Source organism: Sabethes cyaneus, chromosome 2 (genome assembly GCF_943734655.1).
Source record: "Sabethes cyaneus chromosome 2, idSabCyanKW18_F2, whole genome shotgun sequence".
Taxonomy (NCBI): Eukaryota; Metazoa; Arthropoda; class Insecta; order Diptera; family Culicidae; genus Sabethes; species Sabethes cyaneus.
In genome coordinates this window covers 150,310,239-150,330,390 of record NC_071354.1, presented here as the reverse complement: position 1 = coordinate 150,330,390, position 20,152 = coordinate 150,310,239, and the positions used below count along the sequence as shown (strand labels likewise).

The window sequence follows — 20,152 nt, the reverse complement described above, 5'->3', positions numbered from 1 at the left end:
TTAATTCCGCACGGAGTGTGGCAAAGGGCAGCACCAAGTGCTGTTTGGATGATCAGTCACTGAACGCTTTTCACCGAATGCTGTCGTTCGCTCCCACTCCGCTTTCGTTCGTACGCTGTGTGCATGTTAGCTGTAGAGGTGTGTTGCCGAATCGCTCTGTGCGACAAGGCATAATATTGGACCATTGAGCGCATAGTGTGAGCGAATGACAGCCCCGCCACTATGTGGTCTGTGTTGCACATTATCCAGCCGTTCATGAATCTGGTAAATGGTAAATCTAGTTTTAAGTGTCCAAGTATTGATGCAGCACGGTAATCGGCTGAAAGAAAAGGATGGTTGTTCTTTTCTACGAGCCTATTATACGTTCAAGTCATCAATTTGGTCTAGCTTCCATATTCAAATGATAAAATTGATTGAAGAGAATGAGTAGTTTTATTCTTTCACAATATTGTTTACTTTCAGGACATCAACTTGGTCTTGGTTTAATCGAAACAAATAATTCTTTACCTGCGGGAAGACCTCTTCCATATTTTTGGTAGTGGTAGTTGAACTGATCGTGAACTGATTGGGGAAACTTTTTGGCTGTTAAATTTGTTTCTCAATTGAGGAGTAGAGCATTTGCTCTGTATTCGCATAGTTTTCGTGACAATAGAGCTAAACAGGCGATTAGCCGAATGTTCTCTACCAATACTTGATTTATATTCAGGGTAGTTGTAAAATGTTTTGGATCAGTCAGAAGTTATAGTGCCATATTTCTGTTGTTGGAAGAACCACTTCCTCCATATTTCTGTTGTTGGAAGAACCAGTTCCTCGAATCTTTGGTTTTTTGATATGCCTCTTAAAATGCTTCGTCCTAACCATTGGCAATATCTCTTTTTTTCGCCTTATTCAAAGCACGTGATTGTGCTGGATATCCAGGAGCTTGTAGCTGTGATGTGACTCGGATCAACCATTCCACTGTGTTCAGCAGATGACGAAGCGCACTGAACACAAGTGTGTAGGACTACGATTATTCACTATCGCATAGGCCGCTTTTCTATCTGCCATAGAAAAAATTATGAAAGCGTTACTCGCAATTTTTCCCTTACTGAGTTTGAAAATATAATCAATAATCCATTGGTTGTTTCGCAATTTGATTTGATTTATCTGACTGTGAATTGGTATTTTCCCTCAATCTATGGCCTGATTCTGTTTCAAGAATTAGAGGTAAGACACATTCTGTAAGAAGTGAACAATCCTTCGATAAAAAACGATCGTGGTTGTAATGGCTAAAACCGGTAGCGGAATTTACATCTGGCGACAGCAAAAATCTGTATTTAAGGTCAATGTCGAACGAGATTGAAGTTTCTGGTTGAGGTGATTATATTGGACACCATCACCCCCATTCTGTATTTCGAACGGATCTTTATTTCGTTCGACTTGTTTCGAACGAGTTTACCCATTTGATTTTGCTGGCGGAATGAAGAATACCATCCACTTTCGTTAGAAAAACCAACTCGTTCGAAATACAGAATACAGGTGTGAAACTGTAAAATCGTGATGGCCCGACCACTGACGAACTGACAAGACACATAGAAGAAAATCCTTTAAAAACCATCGTCCTACACATTTTGCTTGCACACTAGCACCCTCTGTTATGCATGTTGCGGAGTAGCTTGCATTTGCATGGTTTTATGCTGTAGGGTTTTTACATTTGTATGGTTTTATACTGAAAACTCGAAGCAACACCCGCGCGCCGCGGTGTGGCCATGTTGCGAAACATACTTTTTTGAAATATGAGTGTTTTTTGATTGGACGATGGAATTCACTCGAGTGTCCCGTCTGTTTGTCTGTGGCCCGACCATAACAGTGGCCCGACGAACAAGTTGGTTTTTCTAACGAAAGTGGATAGTATTCTTCATTCCGCCAGCAAAATCAAATGGGTAAAACAACTCGTTCGAAACAAATCGAACGAAATAAGGATCCGTTCAAAATACAGAATGGGGGTGTTAGTGACTTATGATATCTATGATACACTCATTGTAAAACTTCTTACTGTGATAGTTAACTTTTCACAATATTGTGAATTTCACCTTCAACATTAAAGTGGGATCAAGATATCCGAATAACTAGAATAAAATTCTACCTGGAAATTAATTCTACCACGTATACATACACTCGAAACATTCTGCACATAACTAATAGTAAATTTCCATATGAACACAATCCTCCCAGAAATACGCATAAAGATTATACGCGTATGAATAGTATGTGCAATTATACACTTAAAAATACGCATATGAATAGTATGTGCCAATTTTTCGCGTGCACATAAATGATAATTGTTTGGCGCATAAAGATCATTTACTGGGCACATTGGAAAAATCTATATGTGGTACACATAGAAACTATACGAAAAGTTTTCTCAGTGCAGTATAATTAAATTGTATAAGTTTTATTTTTATATAATTTCCAGGTTGCGTATTCTATTAAGACGCACCAAAAACTTCAGATAAAGTTCTATTTTGACGTTATTTCAGTTATGCAGTGGAAGCATTTTTCCTGCCTCGCTGTGGCAGGGATAGGAAACTTTCTTTCGTTTTCGTAGGCAAAACTACTGCGACCATCGTTTCCAAAGGTTTCCTTTATTTTTTGCGAAAAGAGTAGCTAAGCTATTTTCGATTCTGTTTGTTGTTGTTGTTGTTGCTCTAAGTTGCATGTTCCTAAATAATGTTTTGTCGATTTTTTCCCATTCTATTTTAGTTTACCACTAGAATAAATCTGAAAATAGCGCAGTGATAGTTTCTGTATCTTTTAAGGTCTTGTTAGGCTTGAGTTTGTTTTGTCTTCTTCAATCTTTCATCGAATGTTAGGAAATAGTAACCTTTACACAGCATAGTTTTTTTTGCTTGGGAATTGAAACGAGTTTGCCAAATTCTTTGTTTACGTCTAATAGCATAGCCTTTATATTCAAAATATCAGAAGAATTGAACTCTAAAAAACAATTTTTATTTCAAACAATTTTTTTTGATTGGCTTTTTTGTTCCACCAGCCATCTGTTCTGTTGCCTGTGAACAGCAGCAAATTTTCGACTGCGGCTAAGTGTTTGAAAATAAGAAAATAATATATTTTCTCTGGCGTCCGAGACAAAATAATAACGATACTGTATTATACCGAACGAGAACTACACGTAATTTTTATCCTTAAGGCTTTTAAACGCGTTTTGGTTTCCATTGTTTCTATACCATTGTAAATAAAATCAGCTGAGCTGCTACTCTAAGCCAGTACGACGTATCGATAATAATAATAATAGCTTCGGAAACATCTTGCGAAACTGCTATCGAATAAATCGTGTACAAAACTACTAAACGCAGGCTGTTTCCTAGTGTAGTTACTGAATATAATGCTTTGTTGATAAATGCTAACAGACTTTTCACATTAACGGTTTGATCTTTTGGTACTGTCTCTGACACAATCACTCTCATCAAGCGGAACCAACCATGTTGCTCCAACATGTCATTTCTTTCACAAAAATAATCATAAATGCCGCCGCCAGTAATCTCATTCACCAACGCAATAAAAAAAGCTCTAAGCGTTGAACTATCACACAGCGCATTTTTGAAGAAAATGACAATTTTGTTGCAGCATACATTACAAAACAAAAATTGCAACGTCCTGTTCGACGTTAGCCAAAAATCCTACTACCGTTTTACGTTTTGTTCTTTGTCTTGCATCAACAGCTATGTGCGAAAAATTAAACACTCTAAAATTTGAGGGTAAAATTCTGTCACGTTTTTTTTGTTTGCTTAAATTTGCTTTTAGCCTGTATTGTTTCGCTACTATGTACGTCTACAGTTTGTTGTTTACTTGTTGCTCAAACTTCGTCTACTAATGTTTTGTTTTGCTAGTGTTCCATTTTAAAAGACCCTGGAGTATTTTTTCGCCTTTCACTCGTCAATCACTTTATTCCTGTAACGTATCGGACTCGTTCAGCAATCTGCTCTACATTCGGTACAATGATTGAGTTCATTGCTTCACAAAGTATAGTGTAAAAATATCACTATAGACAGGTATGAAATTATACGTCCGGTCGACGAATGAATTCGATACGATACGTTTTTTTTAGATTCGAGATCCATACATAATATTTTTGCACGAAAAACTGGAATTCGGCTGTGTTGCTGTTTGTTACAAGCTAATCAAAGATCTGCCATCATCTCTTCTTAGTATCTATATGTATAGTATACTGGCTGGTTCGGTTATAGAGTTACAAGCAAATTTGACGTTACCTACGAGAACGTTTTTTCTTGGTTTTGCTGATTACTGATTTAATGCATTAAATCGTTGGCCGGAATCGCCAACCATCTAATGTTGGCTTTAATAATAGTATTCGTTTTCCGCTTGGATTTTTAATTCTTCTGTTGACTGGCAGAGTGAGGATTTTAAAATACGCATTTTGTGTGTTTTCAATTGCTAGTAGAGTACGGTACGCAAAAATGTCCGAGTATCCTTATTCTATAGACGTAAGGTTTGCAAAGAGTTCAGAATCCAGCAGTTTATCAATAGCCATCCAACGGTGGCTACCGCGACAGCAAATATTAGGTGTATATTTGAAATATTATCAGGATGCTCAGGATAGTGCAGATGAAGCAGATCAACACCGGCAGAATTACGATGAAGCGAAGCGATCTGTAATCGGAAAACAGAGATTATTTAAATTATGAATTTGGGCCTCTATAACTGATTAACTTTAAACAAACAAATCTTTTAAAAAAATCTTAGCTCCCGCTATTTACCTTTATCACCTTTACCTTTATCAACAAAATTGATAAAACCTCAACTAAATCACTCAACTTTGGAAGGATAACAATAACTCAGCAGTATAGAATAACATTTTGACCCACTTGAGCGACTAGAATGTTACCACGAGTATGTTGATCTCGTAAATTTGAGTCAACAAAATACAAGCAACGATAAGACGACAAGGAACAAATACAAAAATATGCAGTTAGTATTCATCACTGGTAAACATTATGTAAGGAAGTCCTTATTTCTTTAGAACGTAAAATATTTGCCTCACAATAAAAACTATCAGTTGCGAAAATTATTCAAACTTTACCTAAAGCTACGCGACTCCTAAGCTGCCGCTGCTCGCATAACAGTCCCATTTTCTATGGAGTTTCCTATATGAATGGTACTGTTATGCGAGTAGCGGCAGTAAAAATGTTGTCCAAAACCACAGCAATGGTCTAGAACAGATTAAAAGAAGAGGATGGATGTCTCACTGTTACCAACAGGGAAATCTTAAAAGTTCTTATGATGGTCTTATTGTGAACACTGGACACGATGTCGGTTTAGCAACCTTTTATGTGCCATTTTTTCTTTGCAACATATCCTGGAAAATCCAGGCAGTGCGCTGCTTCCTGGCTACCGATTTACATGAATTCTCACCATCCTCTCAAAATCTTCTAGGTCAGTTTTGTTCTACTGGAAAATGTATTCAATCCTTGCACTGAGAAAAGACTGTAGGACACGGTTCAATCAGCATAAAAATTTATCCCGAAGCCCTATCTTGAAGTCGGAAGACCGAATACTGCGGTGTTGCTTGAAAGCCAGGTTATATTTGTACGATCCGTTACGAACCATGTCCCTAATCATCTCCCCGCCATAGACCTTGTAGCCTATAGTAGCCTGTAGTCTGTATACATACATCCTAGCGCAGCCGTTGCGCTTATGAGCTGTTGGCATTGACTTGCCTCGTAAGCGGACTGTGCAGGAAGGCGCTGCAAACCTGTATGTTCGTGTGGCACAATGCATGCATACATCGTACCAGAGCGGTTGTTTACCGCTATCGTCAGTGGAGTAAGTGTTGTTGATAAAAAAACGGAGTATTTCGACGATTCATCGCTGACGTTTGTAAAACGATTCCTGTTTTGTGTGTGTCGAAATAGGTATGTAAAATACTACGGCTTAAGTGAAAAATGCAAAATGGTGAAGATTGTAAACTAGAGGTGAAACGGGCCATTTTTAACAGAGTAAAAGGGCCATGCGTTGTAGCGCTAATATTGTTTGAAGGTTTTCCTGTGTGGTGTTCGTTTTTGTTTACGTAGATGCCTCGAAATCATATTAGAAAAACATCACGGATGCAGTAGACGGCGGATCAGATGAATCAGGCCAAGTTAGCCATTGATAAAGGTATGTCCATCAGGACAGCATTTACCACATTCGGAATTCCCAAGACAACTCTTCGTCGGCAGATTAAAGTACGTAACAATACGCCAACAATGAGGCTCGGATCTTGAACTTGTTCAGCATTTGCTAGAACTGGAGGAGCGGTTCTATGGACTCAGTATGACCAAAGAACTGGCATTTGAGTTGGCTGAGCTGTACAACTTAATTTTATGTTATAAATCGTAAAGTTAAACTAAAACACACATTTAAACTACATGTTTATCAAATTCTTATTAGGTCTAGTAAAGAAAATGTCGATTCTCGCGAAGGAAAAATGTAAATTCTGCCAATTTGTTTGCCATCTTCATTCATGAATGTGTGCTAGCTTTTTTCGCAGCTGATATTTTCTCTGGCGGTTAATTCTCTTTCGCTCTCTGGTTCGTTGTATGAAATGCCAGCTGTGGAAGAAGTAAGCAAAATGCTCACAGCTGAATTTGGTTCACATCGCATAGCAACAGAGACATCGCATATAATAGCGAGAGAAATTCATATGTGAATTCGGCGTTTATGATCAAAGATGAAATTTCTTGTGCTTGAAATCTCATTGAATTTTTTGCTGCTATGAATTTTTCAACACTGGTTACAAGCTAATTTTATGAAAAATCCTTAAAAAATTTGTTTCTGTTGAGTAAATACTATTGAAGTTAGTTTTCTCTAAACTACTAACTCTAAAAACGCATAAAAACTGCCACGATTCGTATAACTCCGTCATGGTCCGTATTACCCCTTTGGTGGTCCTTCTTACCCCGCCTGAAAATTGACGCGCGATATTTAGACGGTTTAAAAATTAACGAAAAATCGTGGTAAAATACACAAAACAAATAATTGTATAATATTTAATGGTAGGTAAATAAATGCTTATTCATGTGTGGTACAACAAAAAGCAAACTTTCGAACGCATTTTATGCTAGCAATTTAATTGCTTAGAGGGGCCGTCTTACTCCGTCTTCCCCCCTAGCACCTTGTGCGAGATATGTGTAGATCCACCGAACCTTATCAGCTTTTTGGCAACCGCCCGAAGTAAGTGAAAATTAAATTAATCCGGCCTGTAGAAAGGAAATTGATTCCACTCCAATGAGCTGGATGCAAACATGCTAACAGGGAAGAGGGTACTCAGTGAATACTGAGTGGTGGTACGAGAAATAGCGTTGCCGACCTTCAGCGTCTGTCCACATGTCAGGTGCGGCTCTTGACGGTGATTCCACTGCAGGCCAGAACACCGTTTTCTCAACCTAGTGAACCTCTGCACTCCACATTAGGAGCAGTTCATGGCAGCGATATGTTGTCTCGAACGCTAAACCCAAGATGGTCGCCACATTACGAAATTCGGTAGCGTGTCCCTAGTAAGGAACCTACCTGAATCAAACTACAACATCGAAATATTTCCCGAGGTGTGCGCGGATTAGGGTTATCGGTTCACAAACGAGTGCGAGCTGGTCGACAGATGGAAGCGCTTTTTTCATGGTTAAGTTACACAAGGAGGTGGAACGAAAGTTAATTCTGGAGTGCTTATGGAAGAAACAAGTGTCCCCGCCTCAGATCTCCAAGCGATTAAATGGAAAGTTGGAAACTAACAAAGCAGCATGACGGAATGACAGCAGAGCTCTACAAACCCGACAGAAAAGCTAGTAATGGTAATACACTAAGAAATTTCCAATATCTGAAAGGATGAGACGTTGCCGCAGGAGTGGACCGAAAGAGTCGTTTGTCATTTAGTAAAAATTTGAAAAATTGATCGATAATCGTTCACATAGAAGACTTTATTACGGGAAGGGAGAGCCCACGGGACCAAATTCCTTTAGCGATGCATGCAAAAAGGAAATCTTACTTTGTCCCTCACAAAACGCTATGATCAAGAAGCACACACCGCTCACGAGTCACGGTACGGAGTTAACAATGCATAAAACTCTCATAAGACCGGCAGTTCATTATATGGTTGAAGTAGTAATGCTGTTCATGGCAGATATGCGTGCCCTTGCCGTGTTCGAGTGAAAGGTGCTGCGGGCGATCTAAGGTGGAGTCACAGAACAGAAGTGGAAGTAGAAATCCAAACACGTACATGCTACTTTCTACAGATACTAGCGAACCTGGCGGAAGCGAGTCACTTTTTTCCACGAAAACACACGAACGCATACGAATGCACACGAAAGCATGTGAAAGCTGCTATGCGATTGGCAGCGAGCGTTCTGCTTATATTGCTGTTATTCGCTTCTATGCGAAAACCTTCCCAAAGAAAAATAAAAACAAAAAAGACTCGGTTACCAGTTTTGATCGCCGAATCGTTCGGACTTCCACTTCTGTTCTGTGGTGGAGTACAAATCGAAAGCGGAGAATGGCGGAGACAGATACCTTGCGAGGTACATGCATTGCTTGGGGACAATTCCAATATACGCCTGATCGGGAGGTTATATTGGGACAGATATGTCGTACGTATACTGGACGATAGTGTGTTAGAAATCGTTTTCTTCTCGATAGCCCCACTGGGACCAAGGACAAAGAGGTCCAACATGCGAGATAACTCGATCGAGTGAAAGTTGATTTGTGATTTCCTAGACGTCTGAGAAATTGGCGACGAGTGGTCCAAGACCGAGTTAAATGGAGACGACTGCTTGAAATATTTAAACGGCCAAATCCTAAATGTCCTAAATGTCCCAAATCCTAAATGTATCAAACTGTAACGACAATGATTCTTTCCATTTACATTTCATAGTAAGTGGCAGATACGTTTTGTACGGCAAAACACAAAGTGCGTTCTATAAATTTTTGTTAATGTTAGATAATAGAATACTAGATAATAATATATGAGCAATAATAAATTAAATACATTTTGATTTTTGGTTGTAAGGCACATAAGATAAATACGTTTCAAACAAATTGAAAAACTTTAACCCGTTAATTCAACCGAAGGTAACGCAAAGTAGAACATTCATTTAATTATCGAAATACAATTTTGCAACTAACCTCCAGGGTCCGTCAGCCAAATGTCAGAGATCCGCTCCGTCATGTTCCGGATCAAGCTGGTTCACTGAGTTGGCATTGGACTGGAACAGACTGGTGCTGACCACGTCCTGGTGCTCTGAACTGGCGGTGATTGCAGTTTGCAGTGTCGACTTGGCTGCCGCTGCCGAGCGTTTCGATTTACCTAGTAGCCAGAAAAACACTTTTCCCAATAGGTTGCATGTGTAAACGCGCGGGTTGTGATTGGATAGGGTTTGTGCAGGGCGGGAACCAGCCGGTAATCAATAGGCGGATGCATCGACGAATTTGTAATGGTAACAGGGTGCAAAAGGGAACGGGGATGCAATGATGAACATGTTCGGTATGGAAATCGCGAAAAGGCATGGGAAAGTGTAAGAGAATACATTTCAAAGAAAAGAAATGACGACATAAAATAAGGAGAAAGAAACAGGGATGCAAAAGTAAAACACAAAATTAACTCAACTAGCACGGTGCATTGGAAGCTATGTTTAAATTATATACTTCTACTGAAATACGTTGTTTATTGGTTTTTGCATAATTTTTAGTTCAATAACTAAAGGATTAAACATGCAAGGAAGTTCGGCGGATATGCAATGAAATGCAGCGAACTCAAATTTCAAATGATTGTGCGTGAATGACTCCAAAGGTTATCAAAATTCATAGGTTGGAAAAATTGACAAATACCAATAAACGAATTTGGAATACGGTGTTGTAAATTCCTACACACGCTTTGTTCATTTCCGAACAATTCAGTAGAAATTTACATAACCAGTTATGCAATTTATTGTTTAAGGACCGAATGTATGCAGGTTATTTACCTCCAGAAAAGCATAGACAACCTTTGTCATCTGCCGTACAGTCTTTCTTCCCATTATTCAGTTCGCGATTGAGCTCATTCATACACCGCTGATAGTAATCATAGTCTTTCAAATACCACACCGGAGGCCATCGATGCTCTCGTAGGTAGTCTTGGTTATCCGGATGCAGGCCCTTCAAACTCCTCGGAGATAGCTTGCAAATGCTGTTGTAATTCACACAAAGATACGACATGCACCACTCGGCTAATTGATGCGCATTATGGAGCTAAAATTCAAAACATATTCCATTATGCATCTGTTTTAAAATTTATAGCAATTCAAACGTACCTTCACCGGTTCCAGTAACCTCAAACAATGCTCAACAGCTTCACTGGTTTCATTCTGTGACATCCTCGTGAGATCTTCTATAACTCGACATTCGACCAAATTCAGTAATCGTGGTAAGCACAGTCTGTTCGCTAGTTCTAGAAGGTTCAAACATTTGTCCGCTGAAATCGGCGGTATCTCATCCGTGTAAAGATAGCACAACAACTTGTGGAATGTGTATTCGGTTACGCCTGGAAGTACAATCTGCAATAGCCAATAAGCAATTGGTTACATTCCAAGTCACTAGCTGGCTGACAAATGACGAATTACCAAGTTGGCATGGGCTTCACGGAAGTCCCCGTTCAACATCGCCTTCATGACATCGCACCGTGCTACCAACATGGCCCGGTGAGCCTTCATGTGTCCATCGTCCAGCTCGAACGTTATATCTCCGAAGATCCCATTCTGAACACAATATTTCTCTAGGTTTTGCTTCATGCACTGAAAAAAAACAAGGAAAAAACATGTTAACACATGTGTTTTGAGACGGAAAGGCTGCAACTAACCGTAGAATAGTGCTGTAGGGTTTCATCGTTCATGAAACTCTGGTTTGCTTGCGTGTTCGACAAAAGTACCATCAGTTGAGGGAGTTCCAAGAATTCGGCTGCTTGCCGTATTTCCTAAGATAGACAAACGAATGAATAAATATTTTCGCTCGGTTAGAAGAAAAATGATTCTAAATTCTCGAATAAAATAAAGCGAAACATTATAATCTAAAGTTAGAAGAACTGGTGTTTGGAAAAATATTAGTGCTATTTAGTGTTATTCGAATAACCAAAAGGCATTAGATTATGAGGAGTTCAGTACCACAATAAATTGGAATTTTGGATAGTTCAAAACAGTAAAATAATATTTTAGCATTGAAATTTCGGTTTGTAAAACGGTAATAGGAACATCAACGTAAAATAACCACAAAAAAGGATGTTAGTAGTTGATATCAATTTCATAAAAAAATTATCTGAGATATTTTTTCAACAGTAAGAGAGTAACACAAATAGAAGAAAACCGAAGTGAAAAATAGAGAGCAGCCAACCAAATGTAAGCATTTCATATTTTGACCAAAACGACGTTGCAATCAACATTAACATACATAACGGGACAAACTTAGCAGCTTAGTTTACTATTCTGTTAATATTATAACTATGATTTTACTTTCTGTAAGCATGTTCGTTCCAATGCTTTAGGTACCAATAGTGAGCTAGCGGTTTGTCCCTGTGGGACTGCTTGCTGACCCAACTGTTCGCTAGACTATTATACTAATATAATTCTTACGTTAGGAAAAGTAATCCAACTCATGTAACCAATGAACAAAATATACTTTCTTGTACAATAATTATTTACCAGTATTAATCCTATTGTAGCCGTCTGCGATAAAAAACAAGTTGAGAAAATACACGGTCATAAGAAAAACGAAACCAAAGAGTGGTCAGAAAAATATAGGTTTTGTCGGTGTTGGTTTGCTGTTTGTTGATAATTTTGTCCGCGATTTCTTGTTGAGCATGCTTTTCAGATACTTTTTTTGTAATTTATCGGTAGTTGTTGGGTATATAGAATTATTGTGTAGAATCAAAATTTGGTGAGAAACACCAGAGCACCGCGGAAGGTTGCAAACAACCGAAATACGTATGTGCAAAATGTTTGTGCCAGTGAATATTTTGTTTTACAAACTATTTATTATTGAAGATTTTGTTTACGAATTATTTGTCAAGTGACTATTTTGTGAATTTCGTAATAGTAGAATTAAAAGCATTTTAAAAACGAAAAGTTTTTCTAGAGAAAGTTATCTCAGAACAAGGATAAAATAGAATCAGGCAAACCCGAGACTCAACCTGCAACGATCGATTCCTGCAGTAACAGCTTTGAATGAAACTAAAACTGTTATATAAAAACTAAAGTAGAGGGTGCTTAGCCTCTAAAATTCTAAAAGGAAGACAGTTCCCAACAAAAACTTTTGTTTAAAAGTAGCTTATCCAACCATTGTATAACTAAAACCCATGGAACGATGTGTCGAGTGAAGTCACTCAAGAAGATCCAGACAACCCACCAGCGGTCAGGCAGTGACAAGAAATCGAAGTGAAGCTCACCTGGTGAATATAAGAAAGTTGTTGAATCTGCTTAAGCATCGGCCGTTCTTGGTTTGGTAGGTCGGACATCACTACGGGTACTTTCAACGGAGAACTATGCCGGAACGAGTGCCTCCAGAAGCATCTGCTCCGCTTGCTGCGGTCTCACGGAGACGAGACGCTGTTTTGGTCGGACCTTTCCTGCCATCACGTATGGCCGGTGTTAGACTGGTGATAACAATCTCGGTTTATTACTAAGAGACGGCAACCCACAGAACGCGTCGGAACTTAGCCTGATTAAGTTTTTGGTCACACTTCGTAAAACACAAAAAGTGTTGGAGATAGAATTAGCTGATCTGAAGAAACAGTAGGTCGAATTCGGTTACACAGATGCACAAACCCTATGAATAGTGTCAAGGTCAAGGAGCGGATATTCGGCTATGGAAAGGAGATTCAATAACCTTAATAACTTAACCTAACCCTAATGTTGTAGTTTATTCCCAGAAAGTTTGAAAGTAGCCCGACTTGGCGAGCAGTTTTGTATGTCATTTTTTTCACTTTGAAACCACGAATGCGCAGCTAGAGGCAACGTACAACAGATGCTCGCCACGGGACATCAAGATCGTCGTCGGGAATATGAACGACCAGAAGCAATGTATAGACCGGTGTTTGCGCCTCATAGCCTGCACACCGACACGAACGATAACGGCCAACGGTGCATCTACTTTGCAGCTTCCCGAGGTTTGGTGATCAGAAGCACCTTCATTCCACAAGGTCACCTGAAGATCACGTGACCAATGAACCTTAAACCATATCGACTGCCGGTTTTTCTCGAACATCACCAAAGTACGCTCCCTACGTGATGGTAATATCGACTTGGGCCATTATCTAGTAGCAGTACATTTGCGCCCAAAACTATCAACGGTTTATACTTCGTGACAAAGCCGCTCCCCTCGGTTAACTTACTTACTTAGGTGGCTTGCCGTCCTAGGACAAAGCCTGTTGAACAAAGTTTCTCCATGTAACTCGGTTGAGGGCTACCGCTCTCCAATTCCTCGGACACCGAGTACTCTCCGCCAGATCTCGCTCCACCTGGTCTAACCATCTTGCTCGCTGCGCTGCTGGTCGTCTTGTTCCTACCGGATTTGAGGCGAACACCGTCTTTGCAGGGTAGTTGTCCGGCATTCTTGCAACATGTCCTGCCCATCGTATCCGTCCAGCTTTAGCCACCTTCTGGATACTGGGTTCGCCATAAAGCTGTGCGAATTCATGGTTCATCCTCCGCCTCCATACTCCGTTCTCCTGTACACCGCCGAAGAACGTTCTTAGCAGTCGTCGTTCGAAAACTCCGAGCACTCGCAGGTCCTCCTCGAGCATTGTCCATGTTTCATGCCCGCAGAGAACAGCCGGTCTAATAAGCGTCTTGTACAGGGCGAATTGACGAATTGACTAGATTTGTTGAATATCGTGCCCCGCGTGTTGATATCCGCTCGGTTCATAACACCTTGTAGCGCTATGTTGAACAGCAGGCATGAAAGACCATCATATTGACGAAACCCTCTGTGTGATTCGAATGAACTTGACAATCCACCCGAAATCCGAACACAGCACTGTGTGCCATCCATCGTAGATTTAAACAGTTTGATGAGCTTCCTGGGGAAGCTGTTCTCGTCCATGATTTTCCATAGCTCTTTCCGGTCGATGGTATCATATGCGGCTTTGAAGTCAACAAATAAATGGTGCGTGGGAACTCTGTATTCACGGCCCTTTTGGAAAATTTGCCGCAGTGTAAATATTTGATCCGTTGTAGACCGACCTTCGACGAAGCCGGCTTGATAAGTTCTCACAAATCTATTCGCAATTGGTGATAGACGGCAGAAAATGATTTAAGACAGCACTTTATGGGCGGCATTGAGAACGGTGATCGCTCGATAGTGCTCACAGTCCAAATTGTCGCCCTTTTTATAGATCGGGCAGATAACCCCATCTTTCCACTCCTCCGGTAGCTGTTCCGTATCCCAAATTCTAACAATTAGTCGATATAGACAAACGGCCAATTTTTCTGGTCCCATTTTAATAAGCTCCGCTACGATGCCATCTTTTCCAGCTGACTTGTTGTTCTTTAGCTGCATGATGGCCTCCTTAACTGCGCCTATCGTTGGGCTGGCACCTCTTCCCCGTTTGTTGCACCGTCGAAATTGCTTTCCCCGCCGCCATGGTTCTCCGCCTGGGCGCCATTCAGGTGTTCGTCGAAGTGATGCTTCCACCTATCGGTAACCTCACGATCGTCCGTCAGAATACTGCCAGTCTTATCCCGACACATTTCGGCTCGCGGCACAAAGCCTTTGCGGGATTCGTTCAGTTTCTGGTAGAACTTTCGCGTTTCCTGAGAACGATGCAGCCACTCCAACTCTGCATATTCCTGCTCTTCCAGGTAGCGCATTTTCTCCCGAAAGATTTAGTTTCGCTGCATCTTCTTCTGTTTGTGTCTTTCCACGTTCTGACGTGTGGCACTGCGCATCTTGGCCGCCTACGCAGCGTTCTCCTCATCCGTCACCCTCCTTCATTCATCGTCAAACCAATCGTTCCGCCCGATTGGTTGCCCGATGCCCGATGGAGCTTTCCGCTACACTACTGATGGCTGTTTTGATAGTGTTCCAACAGTTCTCAAGAGGGGTTTCGTCCAGCTCGTCCTCTTCCGGCAGCGCAGCTTCGAGTGAATGCGCGTAGTTTGCGGCGACGTCTGGCTGCTTCAGCCGCGCGAGATCTAACCAAGGCTGGCGTCGGTACCGAATGTTGTTCACAACGAAGAGTCTTGGGCGCATCTTAACCATCACTAGGTAGTGGTCCGAGTCAACGTTAGCGCTTCGATAGGATCTGACGTCGATAATGTCTGAGAAGTGCTGACTGTCGATCAAAACGTGGTCTATCTGTGATTCTGTCTGATTTGGTGACCTCCAGGTGTACTTGTGATGGATTCTGTGCTGGAAAAAGGTACTACGTACGGCCATATTCGAGGAGGCGGCAAAGTCGATAAGTCTTAGGCCCATTTCATTGGTCCGCTGGTGTGCACTGAACCTTCCAATCACCAGTTTGTATTCCTCCTCCAGGCCGACCTGAGCATTGAAGTCCCCGATGACGATCTTGATATCATGTTTTTGGCAGCAGTCGTATTCACTCTCCAACTACGCGTAGAGTTCATCCTTGTCGTCATCGGTACTTCTGCGGTGAGGGCTGTGCACGTTGATGATGCTTATATTGAAGAATCGGCCCTTGATTCTCAACCTGCACATTCGAGGATTGATTGGCCACCCCCCAATCACCCGTTTCCACATCTCGCCCATCACTATGAAAGCTGTACCCAGCTTGTGTGTGTTGCCGCAGCTCTGGTAGATGGTATGTCTGAACGTACGTACCGTTGAGCTCTTCCAGCACACCTCCTGCAGCGCTACGATGTCAAACTTGCGGCTCTTCAATACGTCGGGAGCACTCGAGTGCTCCCTTGGAAGCTAAGAGATCGGTAGTTCCACGTCCCGAGTTTCCAATCCATAGTCCTTTTTCGTCGCGTGGGTCTATTCCGATTGTTCCAGTAAGAATTTATTTGTTCTTCGTTCCGTGCTTTAGTATTTTTCGCGGTGACGGCTTGCAAAGCCTGCTAGACCAACCCCCTGTTTCGCCGGAGGGCCAACGAAGCTCGAAAGAGCCCTCCTTTCCTGTCAGCATACGACCTTGGCTTCCACCGGGGTTGGTCACCCGATCTCCACCAAAGTTGCTCGTATCCCGGCTGGTACCACGAGGAGGTAGGAATAGGAGTTGCTGAATAAGAGGCTATGAACCACTGTATGGTCTATTTTATGCCTGCACGTGCACAAGACACCGACGGTACGCATTATTCAGCCGTTTACCAGCCTCCCCTCGGTTAAATATTCGGTAATCAGACCGTTACCGGTAATCAGATCGTTGGTAATCAGAGTTGCCGAAAACTAGACGCGCGTACTGGATGAAGCTCTGCCTTCCTCTGTGGAGCTAAATACTTCAACCCTCGAAAAAACAGATGGAATATGATACACTGGGCCGTCAACGAGGCCGCAACCGCGGTGCTAGATGAGGAAAGCTCGAGCGCACGAAAATATTAGTTTGACGGGGAATGCCAACAATCGATAGAGGGAGAAAAAGAGCTTGGAAAAATTTGAGCAAGTATCAACGAGCGTGGAATGAGTTGACCACGATCCTGAATAAGAAACAGCACCAGAAGGGGGACAGGGATCGTAAGGAGCAGGAACTACTACTCTGGGCTAACGACACGCACAAGTTTCACGAGAATTGGTTCACCACTCGTAAGGGCTACACTTCTAAACATGACATGTGTAGGGACGAGGGAAGGGATCTAATTCCAAACGAGCGCGAGGTGATCGGTAGTTGGAAGCAGTTCTTCGATGAGCATCTCAACAGCGGTATACAGAAGGAGACGTAACGGTAGTTAACCTAGGAGTGCCTACAAACTACAACAAAGTTCCGGCTACCGAACTCGAAGAGATCTGACGAAAAATCGATCAGGTGAAGAATAATAGAGCCGTCAGAAAGGACCAACTACCCGCAGAACTCTTCAAAAATAGCCATGAACAGCTAGCAACGGTACTTAACTGGATAATTTCAAAAATTCGGGAGGAGGAGAAACTACCGGAAGAGTGGATGGAAGGTGTAGTCTGTCCCATCTACAAAAAGGGCGATCGGCTAGATTGTTGTAATTACCGCGGCGTTACGCTGGTCAACGCCGCCTACAAGGAGTTCTCCCAGATTTGGTTGCGTCTTCAATCTCCAATAGCAAGAGAATTCGTAGCGCAGTATCAAGCGGGCTTTATTGGGGCCCGTGATACTACGGATCAAATTTTTACTCTCCGAAAAATCCTCCAGAAATGTCGAGAGTACAACGTGCCCACGCATCATATTTTCGTGGATTTCAGAGCAGCATACAATGCATTCCGTGTCCCAAATTCTAACAATATGCATGTACATACAAACGGCCAGCTTTTCTGGTCCCATTTTAATAAACTCCGCTTCGATGCCATCTTTCCCAACTAGAGTTAGTTGTTCTTTAGGCTCTTTAACTTCCCCTATCATTGGGGCTGCATCTTTTTCCCGTTCGTTGCACCGTCGAAATCGCTTTCCCCGCCACTATGATTCTCCGCCTCGGCGCAATTCAGGTGTGCGTCGAAGTGCTGCTTCCACCTATCGGTCACCTCACAGAGTCCGTCAGAATACTGCCATTCTTATCCCGACACATTTCGGCTCACGGCACAAAGCCTTTACGGCATCCGTTCAGTTTTTGGTAGAACTTTTGCGTTTTCTGAGAACGACGCAGCTGTCGAATTCTGCATATTCCTGCTCTTCCAGGCAGCGCATTTTCTCCCGGAACCCGGAAGATTTGGTTTCGCTGCATCTTCTTCTGTTTGTGTCTTTACACGTTCTGACGTGTGATACTGAGCAACTTGGCCGCTACGGGACCAGCAAACCCCAGATCTCAAATGAATATGGGTACTGGTAACAGATGAAGTCCAGCCTTCAATCCAATGTAGAAAAAAGCTAGGACTTCGACTCTCCTATCACAGGGACAAGAAGCGAACAATAATAATATAGTTACCTCGTATCGAACTGAATATAAGAAAGCCTGAACCAAGTATAATAAAGTGTTAAGAAGATGATCCAAGACTTCGGTGCATATTTTATGGCACTCCGACAGTGGCAAGGCTCCAAAACAAACTTCCAATTAGCTACCCGAACGGGCTAGTAAACCTTAATCAGAATCTTATTAACACCGTTGTTGAAAACGTTAAAAAAATATTACACAAATGCATAGAGATTTTTAATCTCAAACATGACTAAACAGTGTTTAGTCCAATATTTACACCCAATATTCGAGCATCAGTTTACCTATCAAACAACCAAATCTACAAGGGAGAGGAGAATCGCTGCATTTTGGGGAGGCGAAAATAGTGACCAACGACTAAGTTAACCCTAAATGATAAAATTATGAATAACGACTTGGTGGGGGAGATCTTTTACAAGGAGGGGTTTTAGTAAAAAATAAGTTGGAAAAATTGGTTTTTTTTTAGATTTATGACGTTTATTTCACGAAATCCTTACCACCTAGAATGATGCTTCCTTCTACAAAAATATGCGCAAAGGAGAGATCTTCGAAGTTACTTGTGACATTTTGCAGGATTTTCTCGCTAGGTGGTGTTAATGCGAGAATAATCAACTATTTTTGTCTTAAATTTATGAATTTTCTTCGTGTAAATCGTTCTTGCTCGTGGAAAAATAGGACCGATACAAATATGGTCTTGTCTTGGTCTTGTGACAGATCAAACCTATGGCTAATAGTGCGATTCAGAATTTGATCGCTAGGTGGCATTTGTGTTCCGTTTGTTTTTAATTTTTTTTTGTCGCAGCTTAGAATACTGACTAGATGTAATTGTTCAAATAGTCGCTCTATTCTGAATATTTTGGTGCAAAATTCACTCGCCAGGTGACGTTAGTGATGTATTCATTTTCTTCCGGTACTATATGCAATTTTTGCGGACCGTTTTAAAATACATCCTGGCTTAATCGATGCATTACTTGTTACTGGTTTCATTTTGCAAATTAATATTGAAGACGACGACCTCTTGTCGAGACAATATGTTTATACGCAATAAATAAATCAAAACAAAAAGCACACTACCGCCGTCTGGTGATTAAATACTATGCTAAACTGTCTATCATAAAATGAATCTAGCCCATCTAACCAATTTTGCCGAAGACAAGATACTTGCATGCCATCAACTTATTTAACTACGAGCTGCGACCAATATTTATAAAATGGTACACGTACACCACCTGGTGGATGAATTCTGAACCGTTCACTAAGGTTTCATATACCACCGGACTATGTTCACTTCATATCTAATTTATCTAATCAACTTTAGCGCGAACAAGAACGATTTACACGAGTAGAACCCAAAAATTTGAGACCAAAAAAGATTTTGTCCAGATAAACTCCACTTAGCGAGAAAATCCTGTAAAATGTCACAAGTAACTTTTAAGATCTCGTGTTCGCGTATATTTTTGTAGAAGAAAGCAACGTTCTAGGTGGTAAGGATTTCGTAATATATACGTCACAACTCTGAAAAAATCCAATTTTTCCGACTTATTTAAGGAAGCCCCTCCTTGTAAAAATACAAAGTATGTATTCGTATTGTCACAAAAAATCTCTACGGTATCGACTGGGCTTATAATTGTAAATAATGGCATATGGCTCCCCAATCTCAGATTTCCTGCTAAGATAAACTAATGACTTTACCTGATTTTAAATTCACAATTATCTTCAACTATCTTCACGAAGCATTTTCAAAATGCAGCAAAAATCTACCCACAACCCAGTGCACAGCATAAGCGCATATGCTAACATCAAAAAAATGTTTAAAATCAATCGAACTCGCCCTCCAAATACCCTCCGTGGATCAAAACAAAAACATAAACTTTCAATGGTCGAACGAAACGCAAATAGACTGCCACCGGGTGCAATGGCAATTTCGAAAGCTAGTGATAATAAATAATCGGGGGAAACAGACACACCAACTGGCGGCATCATCTCCCGAAAATTGTGAAGGTACTGAGATTTTTCCGGTTTAATCAGCCGTCCGTCGGATCGATCCTGCGCATCGCGGGAAAACAAGC

General features: G+C 41.3%; 1 protein-coding gene across 5 annotated transcripts in view; it reads right to left on the bottom strand.

Moving 5' to 3' along the window:
• Window positions 1–4,555: 4,555 nt before the first annotated feature.
• LOC128738729 (rho-related BTB domain-containing protein 1) overlaps window positions 4,556–20,152 on the bottom strand; it is an 84,898-nt gene continuing 69,301 nt past the window's right edge. For 2 of the 5 annotated variants that reach the window (XM_053834061.1, XM_053834062.1), the window contains exons 8-14: window positions 11,715–11,738; window positions 10,880–10,993; window positions 10,644–10,814; window positions 10,335–10,577; window positions 10,008–10,272; window positions 9,172–9,370; window positions 4,556–4,668 (exon numbers count right to left, since the gene is read on the bottom strand). In XM_053834061.1, the coding sequence (XP_053690036.1) occupies window positions 9,195–9,370; window positions 10,008–10,272; window positions 10,335–10,577; window positions 10,644–10,814; window positions 10,880–10,993; window positions 11,715–11,738 (993 nt within the window). In that variant the 3' untranslated portion in view covers window positions 4,556–4,668; window positions 9,172–9,194. The remainder of the gene's footprint in view (window positions 4,669–9,171; window positions 9,371–10,007; window positions 10,273–10,334; window positions 10,578–10,643; window positions 10,815–10,879; window positions 10,994–11,714; window positions 11,739–20,152) is intronic. The other 3 variants (XM_053834063.1, XM_053834065.1, XM_053834064.1) reach the window with 3 other exon arrangements.